Source organism: Pangasianodon hypophthalmus, chromosome 23 (assembly GCF_027358585.1).
Source record: "Pangasianodon hypophthalmus isolate fPanHyp1 chromosome 23, fPanHyp1.pri, whole genome shotgun sequence".
Classification (NCBI taxonomy): Eukaryota; Metazoa; Chordata; class Actinopteri; order Siluriformes; family Pangasiidae; genus Pangasianodon; species Pangasianodon hypophthalmus.
Window position 1 is genome coordinate 4,501,453 of NC_069732.1, and position 16,270 is coordinate 4,517,722.

The following is a 16,270-nucleotide window of genomic DNA, read 5'->3' on the forward strand; positions in this document are numbered from 1 at the left end:
CATTTAAAGAGCTTAAAGTATCACATTTAGATTGTTACAGCAATGATAATTAGTAAGTAAGCGCATATAGTTACATATATATATATATATATATATATATATATATATATATATATATAATATAACACTAAAGATATACCATATATCTTACATAGAGATGGCACAAAACCAGTTTTTGTCTTTTATGATAACAATACTAATACTGAAACATTGCATATCAACTGATATTCATATTAATCTGATATTTTTTCTTTAAAACCTACTAAGGTTTTAAAATTATTTTTTTATATTTTTGAAGCACTTCACGAAGTACAAAAAAATACACAGCTAAAAGCATGACTTACACATCTCTTCCACTTACAAATATAATAAAATATAAATATAAATCTAATAAAATCTATCCTAACCAAAAATACAATCTAGTCTCTTTATATGTAAGTATTTCCAGTTCCAAAAAAAAAAAAAAAATCTTTTCCAAATCCTGTTCCAGTCTTTTCCACTTGTTTTGGGATTGGATTTAACTCTTTCTTCTTTTCTCTAGTATCTGATCCACCATTTTTTTGCTGGCATCCTGGAGATCAAATCCGTGCCATCTCTAATCTTATACATTAGATAACACACAGTAAAAAGATCATTCTTAGCAGTTGGGGTGCAAATGAGAAAAAAATGAGAGAAATCCTAATACATACCACAAGATGGCAGATGTGCTATGCTGTTCCACAGTACAGTGTGCTGAAGGAGTGAAGCTGCTGGATTTGTTATAAATGACCAATTAACAGATATTGAGTCCTGGGTGGATTTGAAAACATGACAAATAATCAGAAATGATCTAAGAGTGCAGGAATAATTTGTGATCACTATTATACAGCTGAGGCTCTATTCAGGATTATTGCCCACTGCAACATCAGGACCAGCTCTGAGGTACATCTGTATAGAAATATTTTACACATTTACACACATTTACACACATTTACACATATTTTACACATTTACACATATACATCTACCTCTAGCTTTTTGAAGGCTTTTCCTTTTAGTCTCTGTTTAGTGTTAAAGAAATAATTCAGCATTTTCTCGACCTAACCTCCACCTACTGTGTGTGTAGTACACGTGTGTTTCCCTGTACTGAGAAGAACAAAAAACCTGTTTACCCCAAACTCAACTATAATGCAAGTCTAAGGGCAGATGTTGAATTCTGAATTCTGATTGGTCAGCAGGTGTTGATTCATTTTCTGTAATAAAAGCTGCGAATCACAGGTTTATATTCATGCGCTTGTATTAAGTTTTCTGTGAGGAGGCACTGACATGGGAATTTTGGAAGGAGTCTCCAGTGTCAGTGCTTTCTCAGTGGAAACATATTCAGGATTTTATGCTTTGAGGTTTCTTGTTTTTTTCATCTTATTAATTTGAAGGAAGAGGAAAAAAAAGCGAGGCTGCTGAGGGAACGACTGTTTACAGCTGCTATAACATAAGTGAGAATTCCACAACATTAATTATAAATGGGTAAAAAAGTATAACGTGTTGTTCTTTAATAAATAAATCGTTAGTGTTGCCAGATTGCTGTAGGATAAGAGGAATAAAATGTAGCAATTTGCTCCTCTGAAAAGATCCTTTACTGAAGAATTACGGTGATAACGAACAGCTTTGAAGAATTCAGGAAAGCGTTCTACAAAATGTGTTTCGCATAAATCTTCCCTTACACTTTCATTGTAAGTGAGTTTCAACGAAGCAGTTTTTCTGTTCTTTTCTCAGTACAGGGAAACATGTTGAAATTATTGTCTGTTGTAATCGTGTCTACTGCAGATTCTTTAATTCAGTGGTTCTCACAGTGGCATCCGGAGACTCTCAGGGGTCTGTGAGGCAAGACATAGCCAGAGGTCAGCAGGAGATCAACTTTTTACAAGGAAAGAAAGAAAGAAAGAAAAAGGAAGAAAGAAAAATGATTAAAATTGAACAAAACTCCCTTAATGAAAGTCAGGTAACTGTAGTTTTTAAAATAATGTGGTTCTGAAACGTGTAGCTCTTTATCAGAGTTATTCTACAGGGTGTTCCACGAGTCTCTGTACATAAGGGAAATGAACCCTTTTAAGCAAAATGTCTTCCAAAAATTTTCATACTTAGTTTATATTATTTTTTTCAGATAGCCTTTAAGAATGCCTTTGTCACAAGGTTGTGATGAACATTCAGTTACATGCATGACATCAAACATGTTCACACGAGTTCATCATGAGTGGGAGAGATGTCTCCGTGTGTATTTACAAAGAAATGGCAATCATGTAGAGGAAGTTTTGCAAATAAAGTTCCATTTTACTAAAAAAAAAAAAAAAAAAAAAAAAAAAAAAAGTGTCCCATAACTATGATGACTTATGGGACACCCTGTATACTGAGCTCTTGTAGTTATTAGTAGGTTTGGTTCTTCTCTTGAACTGAACAAGTTTAATCCAAACCTTAATAACATGAAATCTTGTCATAGGATTATAAATAATGTCAACTTTGACCTAATGTGTTCATGAACAAAAAGCTCTCAGACTCCAAGAAATAACAAATAGGATATTATCATCTGCTGTCACACAATGAGCCTGATATGTGAATAGCTGGAATATGTTTGGAATTTTATTTGGAAAAAACAAAAATTGTATTTGACTGTTAAAGGTAAATCCCTGGTTTAATGGATTAACATTACGTGTTCGTAATGTGTGTTTATTTTTCAGACAGAATCCAAGCCCAGATCTGAGAAGGACAAAGTAAAGCGTCGTGTTCAGACAGCGACTCTGTAGCAGTCGTGAGGTTTGAACTTAAATCTTCCGGACAAAAGCTGTTCCACCTCTGCACCTAATGCAATAATGCAGACAGCATCCATGCAGCTTAGAGCAAAGAACAATTTTACTTGTAATACGACTCTCTGGTCAACACTGTCCAACTGTGTGTGTGTGTGTGTGTAAATAAATATATGGAAGAACAAAGGTCCAAAACCAATAGGTGTGAAACGATGGAAGTGTAATGAGAAGTGAACAGATGTATTGATTTGAAGTTGGTGTCTGGAAGCAGCTCTCCCACAGCGGCCTGCGCTCTTCACTCAGTTCATATGAAAAAGATATGAAATACGTGAAGCATGTTGTCCCACCAGGATCAGCGAGAGATGTGAAAAATGAGAGAGAGATGGAGAAAGGAGAGAAGAGAGGGGAGAAGAAGAGGATGAAAGATGAAATGACAGTGAAGAGACAAGACAGACAATAGAGAGTGAAGGAAAAGAGAGAGATAGTGAAGACACAAGATGGAGTGAGAGAGAGAGAGAAATAGAGAGGGGAAGGAGGGAAAAAGAGAGATGGAAAGAGGGGAGAAGAGAGAAAGACAAAGAGAGAGGAGGGAGTGAGGGCAAGACAGAGAGCAAAGTAGAGAGACAGACAGAATGAGAGAGACAGATAGAAAGAGATAGTCAGGGGAGAGGGAAAGAGAGAGACATGAGCGAGGGAAAGAGAGACAGGAGGGAGGGAAATAGAGTGACAGACATACAGTAAGAGAGAGACAGGAGGGAGGGAAAGAGGGAGACAGATAGAAAGAGAGAGACAGGAGGGCGGAAAAGAGGGAGACAGGAGGGAGGGAAAGAGAGACAGACAGACAGAAAGAGAGAGACAGGAGGGAGGGAAAGAGGGAGACAGACAGAAAGAGAGAGACAGGAGGGAGGAAAAGAGGGAGACAGGAGGGATGGAAAGAGAGAGGCAGACAGAAAGAGAGAGACAGACAGAAAGAGAGAGACAGGAGGGAGGGAAAGAGGGAGACAGATAGAAAGAGAGAGATAATAGGGATGGAAAGAGAGAGGCAGACAGAAAGAGAGAGACAGACAGAAAGAGAAAGACAGGAGGGAGGAAAAGAGAGAGACAGACAGAAAGAAAGAGACAGGAGGGAGGGCAAGAGGGAGACAGACAGAAAGAGAGAGACAGGAGGAAGGGAAAGAGAGACAGACAGACAGACAGAAAGAGAGAGACAGGAGGGAGGGAAAGAGAGAGACAGACAGAAAGAGAGAGACAGGAGGGAGGGAAAGAGGGAGACAGACAGAAAGAGAGAGACAGGAGGGAGGAAAAGAGGGAGACAGATAGAAAGAGAGAGATAATAGGGATGGAAAGAGAGAGGCAGACAGAAAGAGAGAGACAGACAGAAAGAGAGAGACAGGAGGAAGGGAAAGAGAGACAGACAGAAAGAGAGAGACAGGAGGGAGGGACGAGGGAGAGAAATAAAGAGAGAGAAACATGAAAGAGAAATAGAGAGGGAAAGAGCAACCGGGGAGAGAGAGAGAGAGAGAGAGAGAGAGAGAGAGAGAGAGAGGTGGGAGGAGTGAGGGAGAATTAGAGAGAGGTATATGAGCACATCTCTAACTCTCTGTAGCTCCATTGTGTGTTGCGGCTCTTCACCCGGACACACAGCGCGCGCGCCCGCAGGATTTTTAACTCCAACTTCCGCTGCGGTTTGGTTTCTGTGTTGAGGCTGAGAGTGGAGTTTAAACACACATCGCTGCTTCTGCTCATCTTCTCCCTCATCCGCATCCTCCTCATCCTCATCACGAGTGCACGTGATCCCCGGTGTCTTTGATGTTACCTACAGAAAGCTCGGGAGGAGTGTGTTTCACCGTCAGGTAACTCACACCACACACCTGCACGACGCGTGCGCGCGCGCGCGCGCTTCCTCGCGCGGCTCCGGGTGGGACCGGGTTTAACACAGGGCTGCCAAAGCACTCTGCATGCCTAGATTCCCTCATTTCACTGCTCTCCCTCTCTCTCTCTCTCTCTCTCTCTCTCTCTCTCAGGATGAGGGGATGAACAGAGCTGAAAGCACATCTGCAGTGTTGAGCTGACTCTCACACTCAGGACAGTGTTCATCCAGCTTTCAGAGCTAACAGAGAAAACATCCGAGCACATGCTTCAGCAGGGTCTAGCAAGGTCTTATAAAACATTACCAAAACATCAGGACAACTTTAGCACAAACCCAACCCAGGATAAAGCTGTAACAGAGGAATGAATGCATTTTGGGGAAAAAAAAAATTAATTCATTCATAAAAATGTTACAGGAACATTATAGAAATGTAACACATTCTTACAAAACTTGAGAAACTTAAAGTTCTACTCTCAAAAGAAAAAAAAATAAATAAATAAATAAAAGATCAAACTCATGATGTGCAACAAGGCTTCTGGAGGATCTTTTAAGGGTTGAATCAGTAAAACAACCCAAAGAATATGTGTAAGATGTAAAATAATAACAATAATAATAATAATAATAATAATAATAATAATAATAATAATAATCTGTTGTAGGGTTCTACCTCTCACACGAGGACAAAGCTACAGAGTGCTAGATGAAAGCTAACTTTCTTTCTACACACAGGAATATTCATGCAGATCCAGGATATTATTTATTTCTGGAGTTATTCGGGATTATTTTGCCTCATTGTCAGAAGCTTGCAGGAAAATTGCTGTAAAGAAACTTCAGGCACTAAAAGGATCCTGATTAAAAGAGAGCTAAAGGCTCCTTGTGGATGATTATTTTGTAATGTTCAGAAAACCTTCAGCTTCATCTGTAGCCTAAGTGTTAGTTTACCTTCACAAACTCCTCTTTAATAAGGAATAAGCTCTAAAGTCACATTTAATAAATGATTATTCAACACTGTTTGTAATGTTCTCCATCCTGGATAATCAGCCTTAACGATTCTCAATGTAAATGAGTAGAAAAGTGGACAATGTGTAGCTTAATATACTGGATTTATCACTATAGGTGTCAAAATGGTTCCTCTGGGGTTTTTGGATGGTCGTTATTTTAAAAAATAAAGGACCCACTAGAAACCATGGTGTTTTTTATAATTGAAATTTATTTTAATTGATTTTTAATTGAAGTTCTCTTCAGGATGTAAGATATTTCCTCCTTTGTGGTGAAACTTTAACCAGTAAAACAACCCAATGGACTTGTTTTATTATTATTATTATTATTATTATTATTATTATTATTATTATTATTATTGTTGTTGGTATTATTATTATTATATTTTTTTAGAGCAGAGCTTTTTTGGAAAAGCTTGATTAAAAGCTCTTAAACAGTCTGTTGTAGGAGTCTACCTCACACAAACAGAAGAAATCTTTAGGGTGCTAGATAAATATAACATAAAAAGCTACATAAAAATAAAAAAATTAAAAAATTAAAAAAAGATTCATGACCTAGATACATTTTTAATGTACATATTAATTCAGACCCAGGATTTTACTCTATTGCTTTAATCTGATTTTTTTTTCTTTCATTTACAAAATCAGTTATATTGTCTAGATGATGATGATGATGATGATGATTAGATTAGATTAGATTAGATTAGATTAGATTAGATTATTGGGATCCATCTGTCATCGCGCGCGTTCCTACAATAACGCGAATGATCTCTATTTCAGATCTGATCTTTTTTTTTTTTTTCTAATGGAAATCTGAGCTGAATCCCATACACTAACTAGTAGCCCTACGTCAAAACCAGTCACAGCACTGGTACTGATTATGACACACTCTTTAGTGCTGTAGGATGCGGTTTGGGACGCAGCTCCAGTCCTGAACCACTTTGTCTGAGTGACATTAACACATTTCCTTTTTTTTTCCCCTCAAACAGGCCTCCAAATAATAGTCCTGATCCTCCCTGTCACACACTCCGACTAAAAGCATGAAAACACACAGATATAAAATTTTCCCCTGTGGGTGATGATTAGCCTGATTACTGAATGTGTCGCATTTCAGGGGAATCTCACACTGATCTCACACTGATCTCACACTGATCTCACACTGATCTCACACTGATGCAGTAAATCAGAAACTCTGGATGTAATTATTTTTACATTTGTAAAACCTTTATTAAAATATGTTTTCACTCTCTTTGAGAAATCATGCATAATAATCTTGCAGTTCAGGTGAAATAAGCCTACAGGCTATAGGAACAGCTAGCACATTACCACTAGCTCTCATTAATAAACCAGACTGGCAAAAGCAATCAAATACAATTCACATCAAATGCAAAACTGCTTTAATTTGAACTGAATTTCGGTCTTACAAACTAATAATGCTAGTCATTTTTCAGTACTGATTTATTATTATTATTATTATTATTATTATTATTATTATTATTTTAATTTCTCTGTTTTTTTTAATGAATAAAATCAATAATTCTGTCATTTGGTTGTGAAGCTTGTCTAGAACCATCTCAAGCTCTATTCTTGACAAAAAAAAAAAAAATCCAAAATGTATTCATTTCTGTGTGCAGACATTAATGTGATCACGTCCCCGTTAATAAGAAATTGAACTGAAATCCAATAATTATGCGATTATTTGTATTTATTTGAATCCAAAGATCCCACTTAAATAAATTCATTCGCAGTTTAACGGAATCAAATGCTCGAAAAAAAAAACTGAGGAGCTGAAATCTACACAAATCAGGTTTTATTTTTACTTATTTAGCCGGAGGGCAATAAAACCCGAAATTAAACCTTAATATAAATTATAGGCATAGATGTTTTTTTGTTTGTTTTTTTTAAAGTCGGTATCTTTAGGAATATACTGTAGGCTACAAAATCTAAATGTGTCCAGGATGTGTGTGAGGATGTTAATGTAATAACCAGAAGAATTCACAGAAAAGGGAAATGTGGGTGCGTTACCGCAGTGCAGTCCCGCGCGCGAGCTGTGCGGTTCCCGCATCCTGCCGCCGCCAATTCCAACACATTTCAGACTTCTTTCAAAATATGAATAAACAAAATCAGTGTTGGATATTTTTACAGTATACTGGCCTGCACTGACTGCATTTTAGAAGTGGGAAGAGATCACATTTGGACATGTTTTAAAAAAAAAAAAACATGGAAAAAACCAATTCGATTTATTTTATTAGTTATTCAAAACATTAAATTAAATATAATACAATTATTAAAACGCATAAAGGAGTATCAGTAAAAAAAAATAAAAATCCCACTGATATGAGGTTGACGACCTTATAATAATAATAATAATAATAATAATAATAATAATAATAATAATAGATTAGAATTTACGTTTGTTCTGAAATAATTCGGATAGTTAGATAGATAGATAGATAGACAGATAGATAGATGCGTCTGTTATAGATTTCCTAAGATAATATGAGTTCCCTTTTCCTCCCTCATATAATGACACTTTAGGAAGTAAGTTTGCAGAACAGAGTTTATTCTCTTTGTATCAGGTAAAGTGCTAATGTGTTAAATTGTGTAGAAATGAAAATGGAGTTTAAAACACGTGCATTAATGTACAATATCCAGCTCTAGGATGTCTGACTTGTGTTCAAGCTTTAAACTGAAATGTTGGGATCAAAACATTTAAAATAAATATGCAGAGCAACAGTAAACTCTCAGAAAACAGGGGTACCAAACTCTACCAAACCATATCAAACTGTACCAAACTCTACCAATCTGTACCAAACTGTACTAATCTGTACCAAACCGTACCAAACCGTATCAAACTGTACCAAACTGTACCAAACCGTATCAAACTGTACCAAACCGTACCAAACTGTACTAATCTGTACCAAACTGTACCAAACTGTACCAAACTGTACTAATCTGTAAAACCATACCAAACTCTACCAAACTCTACCAAACTCTACCAAACCGTACGAAACTGTACCAAACCGTACCAGTCTGTACCAATCTGTACCAAACCATACTAATCTGTACCAATCTGTAAAACCATACCAACCCGTACCAATCTGTACCAAACTGTACCAATCTGTACCAATCTGTAGCTCTCCATGTTGCTGCAGTGGTACCAGCAGGTACACCTTTTCTACCTTTAAGTGCATGCAGTTCACTTTTAAAGCTTTACTAAAGGTGAAAGGTCACTATGGTCCAGTTACCTCACCTCTTGTTTTTAAAGATACACTTTATCCACGTTTAGGGAGATCTGTATTAATACTCTCTATTAATACTCTTCATTAATACTCTATTAATATCTATCTTCATTAATACTGTTCAATAATACTCTATTAATATCTATCTTCATTAATATTGTTCAATAATACTCTATTAATATCTATCTTCATTAATACTGTTCAATAATACTCTATTAATATCTATCTTCATTAATACTGTTCAATAATACTCTATTAAAGCTCTTTATTAATATTCTGTATTAATACTCTTCATTAATACTGTTCTATAATACTCTGTATTAATGCTCTTCATTAATACACTTTATTGATACTCTTTATTAATATTCTCTATTACTACTCTTTATTGATACTCTTCTTTGATACTCTTTATTAATATGTTTCATTGATACTATTCATTGATTGTATTTATTGATACTCTTTATTAATTCTCTTTATTAATACTCTTTATTAATTCACTTTATTAATACTCCTCATTGATACTCCATTGATACTCTTTATTGATTCTCTTTATTAGGGTAGTAGGTTGTGTGGTTTGGGACGGAGCCCATATATTTATTACTGTAGTAGTGCAAATACTGTAAGCTATAACAGTGCACTATTCTGGCACACTATTTAGTGCATATTTTATACAGAAAACCAAGAAGTGTGTTTCATTTTTAAGCCCTACATCTGATGTTCACTGAGAACTTAAAATATTTCAAAACAGTTAAAAATATTTAAAATATATTGACCTGCGGTTGTTAATCAGTTACTCTTACATTGACATATAGATCTACCTAAACCTGTGTGTGTGTTCACGCCTATTTGCTTTCATGAATATACCCCTGTATGTGTATATATTCACATGATTCCCCCGTCCCCCCCGTCCCCCCAACTCGATTCATTGATTTTCCACGTGATTTTTCACATGATTAATTTTTTCACGTTATGTTTTTCCACATGTAATGCATGCATGTATTTTCACATGTAATTTTTTTTTCACAGGATTCATTTATATGTACATGCGATTTTCTCCCCTGATTAATATTTTTTTCACATGTAGCACATGTGACTTTTTTCCACGTTATTTATTCACATGTAATACACGTGTGTATTTTCCCACGTAATTCCCTCACACACACACACACACACACACACACACACACACACATACACACACATTTTTCAATTATTTTCCACATGTGATTTTCTCACATTATTATTTTATCCCTTATTGATTTTTTTCATATGTAGAGCATGTGATTTTATTTCCATGAGTGAATTTTTCACGATTCATTCATTTTCAATGTGATTTTCTCACATTATTAAATTTTTTTCTGTATTTTTTACACTGCATGTGTGTACTTTCACGTGTGATCTTTTCACATTATTAAGTATTTTCACATCTTATTTTTTCACATGTAGAGCATGTGATTTTATTTTCATGTGTGAACGTTTCACACGATTCATTTATTTTCACGTGCTTTTTTCACATAATTAATGTTTTCACATGCACTGCCTTTTATTTTCACGTCATTTTCATATTTATTTTCACATGTGATTTTCATCCTACATGATTCATCATTTTCACATGTGATCACATATTATTCATATGATGTCATATGTCATTTACTTTTCTGGACATAACATGGTGAAATGCACCTTCACGTCTTTTTTTTTTCCTTTTTTTTATGTGTCTTTATGTATGTGATGATTTCAGTAAGGAATTTCCAGCCCATATTCACGGGGATGTGTGAATATTTATTGGATTATTGTGTGTTTTTTCTCTCAGTCAGCACTCAGAAGGAGGCCCGAACGGTATGAAAACAGAGGAAAACCAGTCATGTCTGCAGCAGGCTCCGTCTTCCACACCTTTTGGTGAGAAAACAGAATATCAGACATGATTCAGAACCAAAACGATGCTTTACTCTCAGATTCTGATTTAAACTGAAGCCATTTTGTTGTATATTGCATGTTGTATACTTTTTAAAATTCTGTTAATTATGTATTTGTGTGTATTTTGACGTAATCACATCAATCTATATCTTAACTGTATGTTTAGTAGGATATTTATCTCAGGAATGATATATAACAGTAACTTTAGTTGATTGGAATCAGCTTTGCTCTTGCAATTATTTTATATTTTCATAAGGAAATACATAAAGAAAGAAAGGGTACTAAACTGTACCTTTTTTGTCGCTGGGGTGGTACCCTGAAGCGTACACCTTTTATACATTTAACTTGTATCTTTGAACTAGAAATGTGCTTGTAAAAATTCTTTTTAAAGGTGCACTTTGTCCACATTTCCAGATGAAAGACACATATTAAGGGTGCAAATTAAGGGTACTGCCTTCACAAAGACAATGTACACTTTATTACACTTTTTTCTGAGAAAGTGGGTTATGTTGCACATTCCAAGGAATAGCGTTTTGCACCGTGTTTTGTTCAGTGCCGAGATATTATTTTAAACTTTAATAGTGATGCACTGATTTGCCACTGAGCATCAGATGTGACACTACCCTGAAACATCTGCTCACTATCTGACTGGATTTGTCATTGCCTATTTTTCAATCCACTCATATATTCATTTATTAATGTGTTGATTGATACACGGATCATGGATGTGCAGAATTTAATGCATCTTAAAGCATGTTGTCATTGTGTCTCTAATATTTTTCATAACTTACTGAGAGAGTGATGGTGTCCGATCAGCAGATCAGATAATATAGAGTTTTAATTAGAGCTTTAATTAATACAGCATATGTAGTTTCGTAGTCTGCCATCCAGGAAACCCAAATATCCACCATTCCACATATTCCAGCTATGATTCTGCTTCAGTTAGGTGATTTTCCTGTTCTCATACAATTCATCAGTTAAATCCCAGGTTTGGTTTAGAGTTAAAGCACAAAATCAGCAACATCTAGACATCTACATTCTCAGAAATAAAGGTATCATATTGTACTTTTCCTTCTTGCTGGAGTGGTACAAACCATTTGTGTCCACCATTTGTACCTTTAGTATGTATCTTTATATCTTTATATAAAAATAATTTAAGGTGCATAATCAGACTTTAAGAATGACTGAAACCACTGATGTACCTTTAAAGGTTTACTCTAAATGTTAATTAAAGGTACACCACACCAAAGGTGCACCTTCCCAGGTAAAACATTCATACTAAAGGAACAAAAAGTATAAATGTGTGCGCTTGATGGTACCACTGCAACAACAAGAAAAAGTACCTTTATTTCTGAGAGTGCAGGATGTTAATTTTTAATGTTTTTTTGTTTATTGGCTGTGATACTCTTTTGAAAAAGATTCATACAGACAAGCTAAAGGTGACTACAGTAGGATAGCAAGAATTGCACATTACAGAAAAAATATCATTCATACTCAATATGTACATTATTCAGGTTTGCTAATAGTAATGCCACAATTGAATAACTTTTAACTTCGCAATCATGATTTAAACTTAAAAATAAAAAATGAATCAGCCCTGTGATAGACTGGCATCCTATCCTGGTTGCTATTCCCGCCTCGTACACAGTGGTCCCAAGACTGGCTTCGGATCCACCTCAACCCTGACCCTGAAAATGAAAGAATAAGTGAATAATTCACCAAGGACAAGAGCTATTGGTACTAAGATTATCAGCTACTGGTTACTGCGCATAAAAGGGTGATTGGTTGATGTTACAGAAGCCTTGATCATAATCATGACCTTATAATGGACCTGTGTATCGCAATATTGTTATCATATTACCACTAAGCCCTGGTGATCATCTGTGAATTTAGGGATTTTCTATTCACCAATAATATCATGTCATTTTTCACAATCCAGTCAAATTCCAATCCTAGTAATCCATTTTTTTCTCGCCAGCTTCTTCTGATGTTTCTTTATTTTGATTTGAAAAAGACAAAACCGCTGCCTCGATATACAAATGTAAACACTGCAGAGCTGAACTGGACTTTCCTGAACGTAATATATTTTTATACTGCTGTGATAATTACCATAAACTGTGATGAAAGGTAAAGCGATTATCGCAGCATGTATAAGTGACATATTATCCTACGTATACATCCAATTCCCCTCATATTATAGTAAATCAAATCAACACTTTTATTTCAGTAAAGCTCTGGTGATTTGAGTCGTGTTGGTGCTCAGTGGTGCTATGTTTAGATGAAAGGCAGCATGCTCTTATATGCTCTTATATTTCTGATGAACGTAATCTCCAAGAGTTAGAAAAAAGGGTTCGTTGGATAATTAAGGGTTCTTAACTTTCAAAAAACCCTTAAGGCAGGGGTTGTAAAACATTTAAAGCAAGAATTTTAACTGTAAAATACACTCCCACCCTTCACTATAGATTTATTTCATGTGTACAGTAATATCTGACTATTTATTAGAGCCATGGAGATTTTTTTTTATTCCTGAAATTTCCACTACATCATGAAACCCTGGGAATCCCCAGACTCCACTTTGAGAATGTATAGATTCTACATGAGTGTAAAGTGACACATTACAATATTTCACTGTTTGTTCCTTAAAAGATTTTAATATATTTTAAACCTTTAAACATTTTTATTGCCACCCAAGAGATGACTAAAATGCCTCAGGAAGATCTCTACCCTTTTAGCCATATTCAAAATCTTCACAATCTGTGAACATACATAAATATACAGGATGGAAATGGGGTCCCTGGAGGATTAGTGGTTAGGCCACAGTGCTGTCACCGCTGCAGGCAGGGTTCGATTTGCGGCCAGGGAACCAGCCCCTGCCACTGGGGTTGTGTGCAACAGTGCGCTCTCAGTGCTGGTCCCAAGCCTGGATAAAATTGGGGAGGTTGCATCAGGAAGGGCATCTGGAAGGGTGTAAAAACTGTGCCAAGTTAAATACACGGACCAATAATCCACAGTGGCGACCCCTAATGGGAGCAGCCGAAAGAGGAACAATAACATACAGGTTGGAAATTAATCCATGCTATCCCAAAAAAACAGGAACATAGCCTGTGATTTTTTCATCATCATATTCTGAGTGATTTATCGACAAGCGGCCAAACCTATCAAAATATAACCTTAAAATATACTGTTATAATGAGATTTCGTTTATTACTAAAGTCTCTTTAAGTCAAGATACAGACTTAACAGATTAGAAATGACAATTTTGGTAATTTTTCAGATTTTTGGATAAACTGCATCTGTAGTAACACTAAGCGTTTATTTCACTGTTTTCTCCATTTGTGACCACTGCCATTATCTGAAACCTAACAACTCTGAAGAAGGCTTAAGCTCCTCCCACTTCATAATCACACCATGTCATCACTGAAAAACTTGTTAAGTATGTGAGTTTATGTGTCATTATGATATACGTCAATTATTAAACCTTATAAACCACACTAAAGAGAGTGAAATCACATTAAACCTCATGGTAGTTTTTTCTCAAAATCATTATGTTTTCTAAATTCAGAGCCAAAAAAGCTCAATTTCTCAATTCATGAAATCTTACATGTTCATTCTTATCCATAATTAGAGGGAAGTTATTGAGGAATTTTCCAAAATGTTCAGTATTTATGGATTTATGGAATTTATACTGAAAAATGGGATTAAATATTTTTATGTACCTGCACATGTTTTTTTTTTTGTTATGCAATAAATAAATGATATTCCAACAAAAGTCTTTCTGTGGTGCTTCTTGACAGTGAAATTTCATTCTGTATGAAACTTTAGACATATTTAATTAGATGAAGACTCATTTAAGTAAATAAATGTCATTTTCTGAAAAAAGTTACACTACAAAAACTTGATTTTGATTGTGAAATCTATTGATTTTAAAAAATGAACCAATTCACCTGCAGCTTAAATGTAAATAAAACGTAACATTGTGTTAACAAATTATAACCCAAATGTCAAACCGAATCACCCATAAGAAACTAATCACAAGTCCAGGACGACTTACAAACAAACGTTGCCTGTGCATTTTTACTGCTTGTTACCATGGCAAGTCCTCAGTGTGTTTGATGTGTGTGTGTTTGATGTGTGTGTGTGTGTGTCCACAGAGCATGTGGGCGGAGGTGAGGTGTGTGCAGGGTGTGAGTCACCCATCGCTGACCGCTTCCTCCTGCGCGTGAACGATCAGTCGTGGCACGAGACGTGTGTGAAGTGTGCCGTGTGTCTGAGCACGCTCAGTGGGACGTGCTACTCCCGAGACCGGCTGCTCTACTGCAAACACGACTACGAGAAGTAAGACAAGAGTCTCAGCACGCCTCACACACAGCAATTATACAGCATCTCTGCCAAAACTACTCCTGCAAGTCCTCAACACACACATCAACACACACACACACACACATCAACATACACACGAACACACACATAAACACACACATAAACACACACACGAACACACACATAAACACACACACGAACACACACATCAACACACAAACACACACATAAACACACACATCAACACACACATAAACACACACATAAACACACACATCAACAAACACATAAACACACACACAAACACACACACAAACACACACATAAACACACACATCAACACACACACGAACACACACATAAACACACACACATCAACACACACATCAACACACACATCAACACACACACGAACACACACATAAACACACACACGAAAACACACATCAACACACACAAACACACACATAAACACACACATGAACATACACATATAAACATAGATATAAACAACATAAACACGTGCATAAACACACACACACAAACACACACGAACACACACGAACACACACATATAAACACACATGAACACACAGAAACACACAGAAACACACATATAAACACAGACATAAAGAACATAAACACACACATAAACACATGAACACACATAAACACACAAACACACACGAACACACACATAAACACATGAACACACATAAACACACAAACACACACACGAACACACACATAAACACATGAACACACACCTCAGCTACAGTAAAATACTACTATAAAATAACAACAGCACTAGTGCAACTTCTCTGTATTAATGTGTACATTTTTCATATTTAGCTTCTTGTAACTGTTTAAAAGTTCTCTGCTCAGTCGAGCCGTTTTACCAAAAGAGCTTTTCACGTCTGCAGTGATTTATACCACAGTGCTGATGAATTCTCCATTCTGATTGGTCAGAAGCTGTTGATTAGTTTCCTGTAACAGCAGCTCTGACTGCAGTGCAGCTGCAAATCACAGGTTCAGATTAAAGCGCTCACTCTAATATGCTATCGCTTCTATAGAAAATTTCTTTCTTTCTTTCTTTTTTATTTATTTTTACTTTCTTCATTTCAATTCTTATGTACTTTAGTCCCT

At 35.8% G+C, this 16,270-nt stretch overlaps 1 protein-coding gene across 3 annotated transcripts in view; it reads left to right on the top strand.

Annotated features, from left to right (window-relative positions):
• The first annotated feature begins 4,376 nt into the window (after positions 1 to 4,376).
• lmx1al (LIM homeobox transcription factor 1, alpha-like) overlaps positions 4,377 to 16,270 on the top strand; it is a 39,005-nt gene continuing 27,111 nt past the window's right edge. The window contains exons 1-4 of one of the 3 annotated variants that reach the window (XM_053228553.1): positions 4,377 to 4,630; positions 4,802 to 4,934; positions 10,701 to 10,786; positions 14,956 to 15,139. In XM_053228553.1, coding sequence (XP_053084528.1) covers positions 4,912 to 4,934; positions 10,701 to 10,786; positions 14,956 to 15,139 — 293 coding nt within the window. In that variant the 5' untranslated portion in view covers positions 4,377 to 4,630; positions 4,802 to 4,911. The remainder of the gene's footprint in view (positions 4,631 to 4,801; positions 4,935 to 10,700; positions 10,787 to 14,955; positions 15,140 to 16,270) is intronic. The other 2 variants (XM_026946084.3, XM_026946085.3) reach the window with 2 other exon arrangements.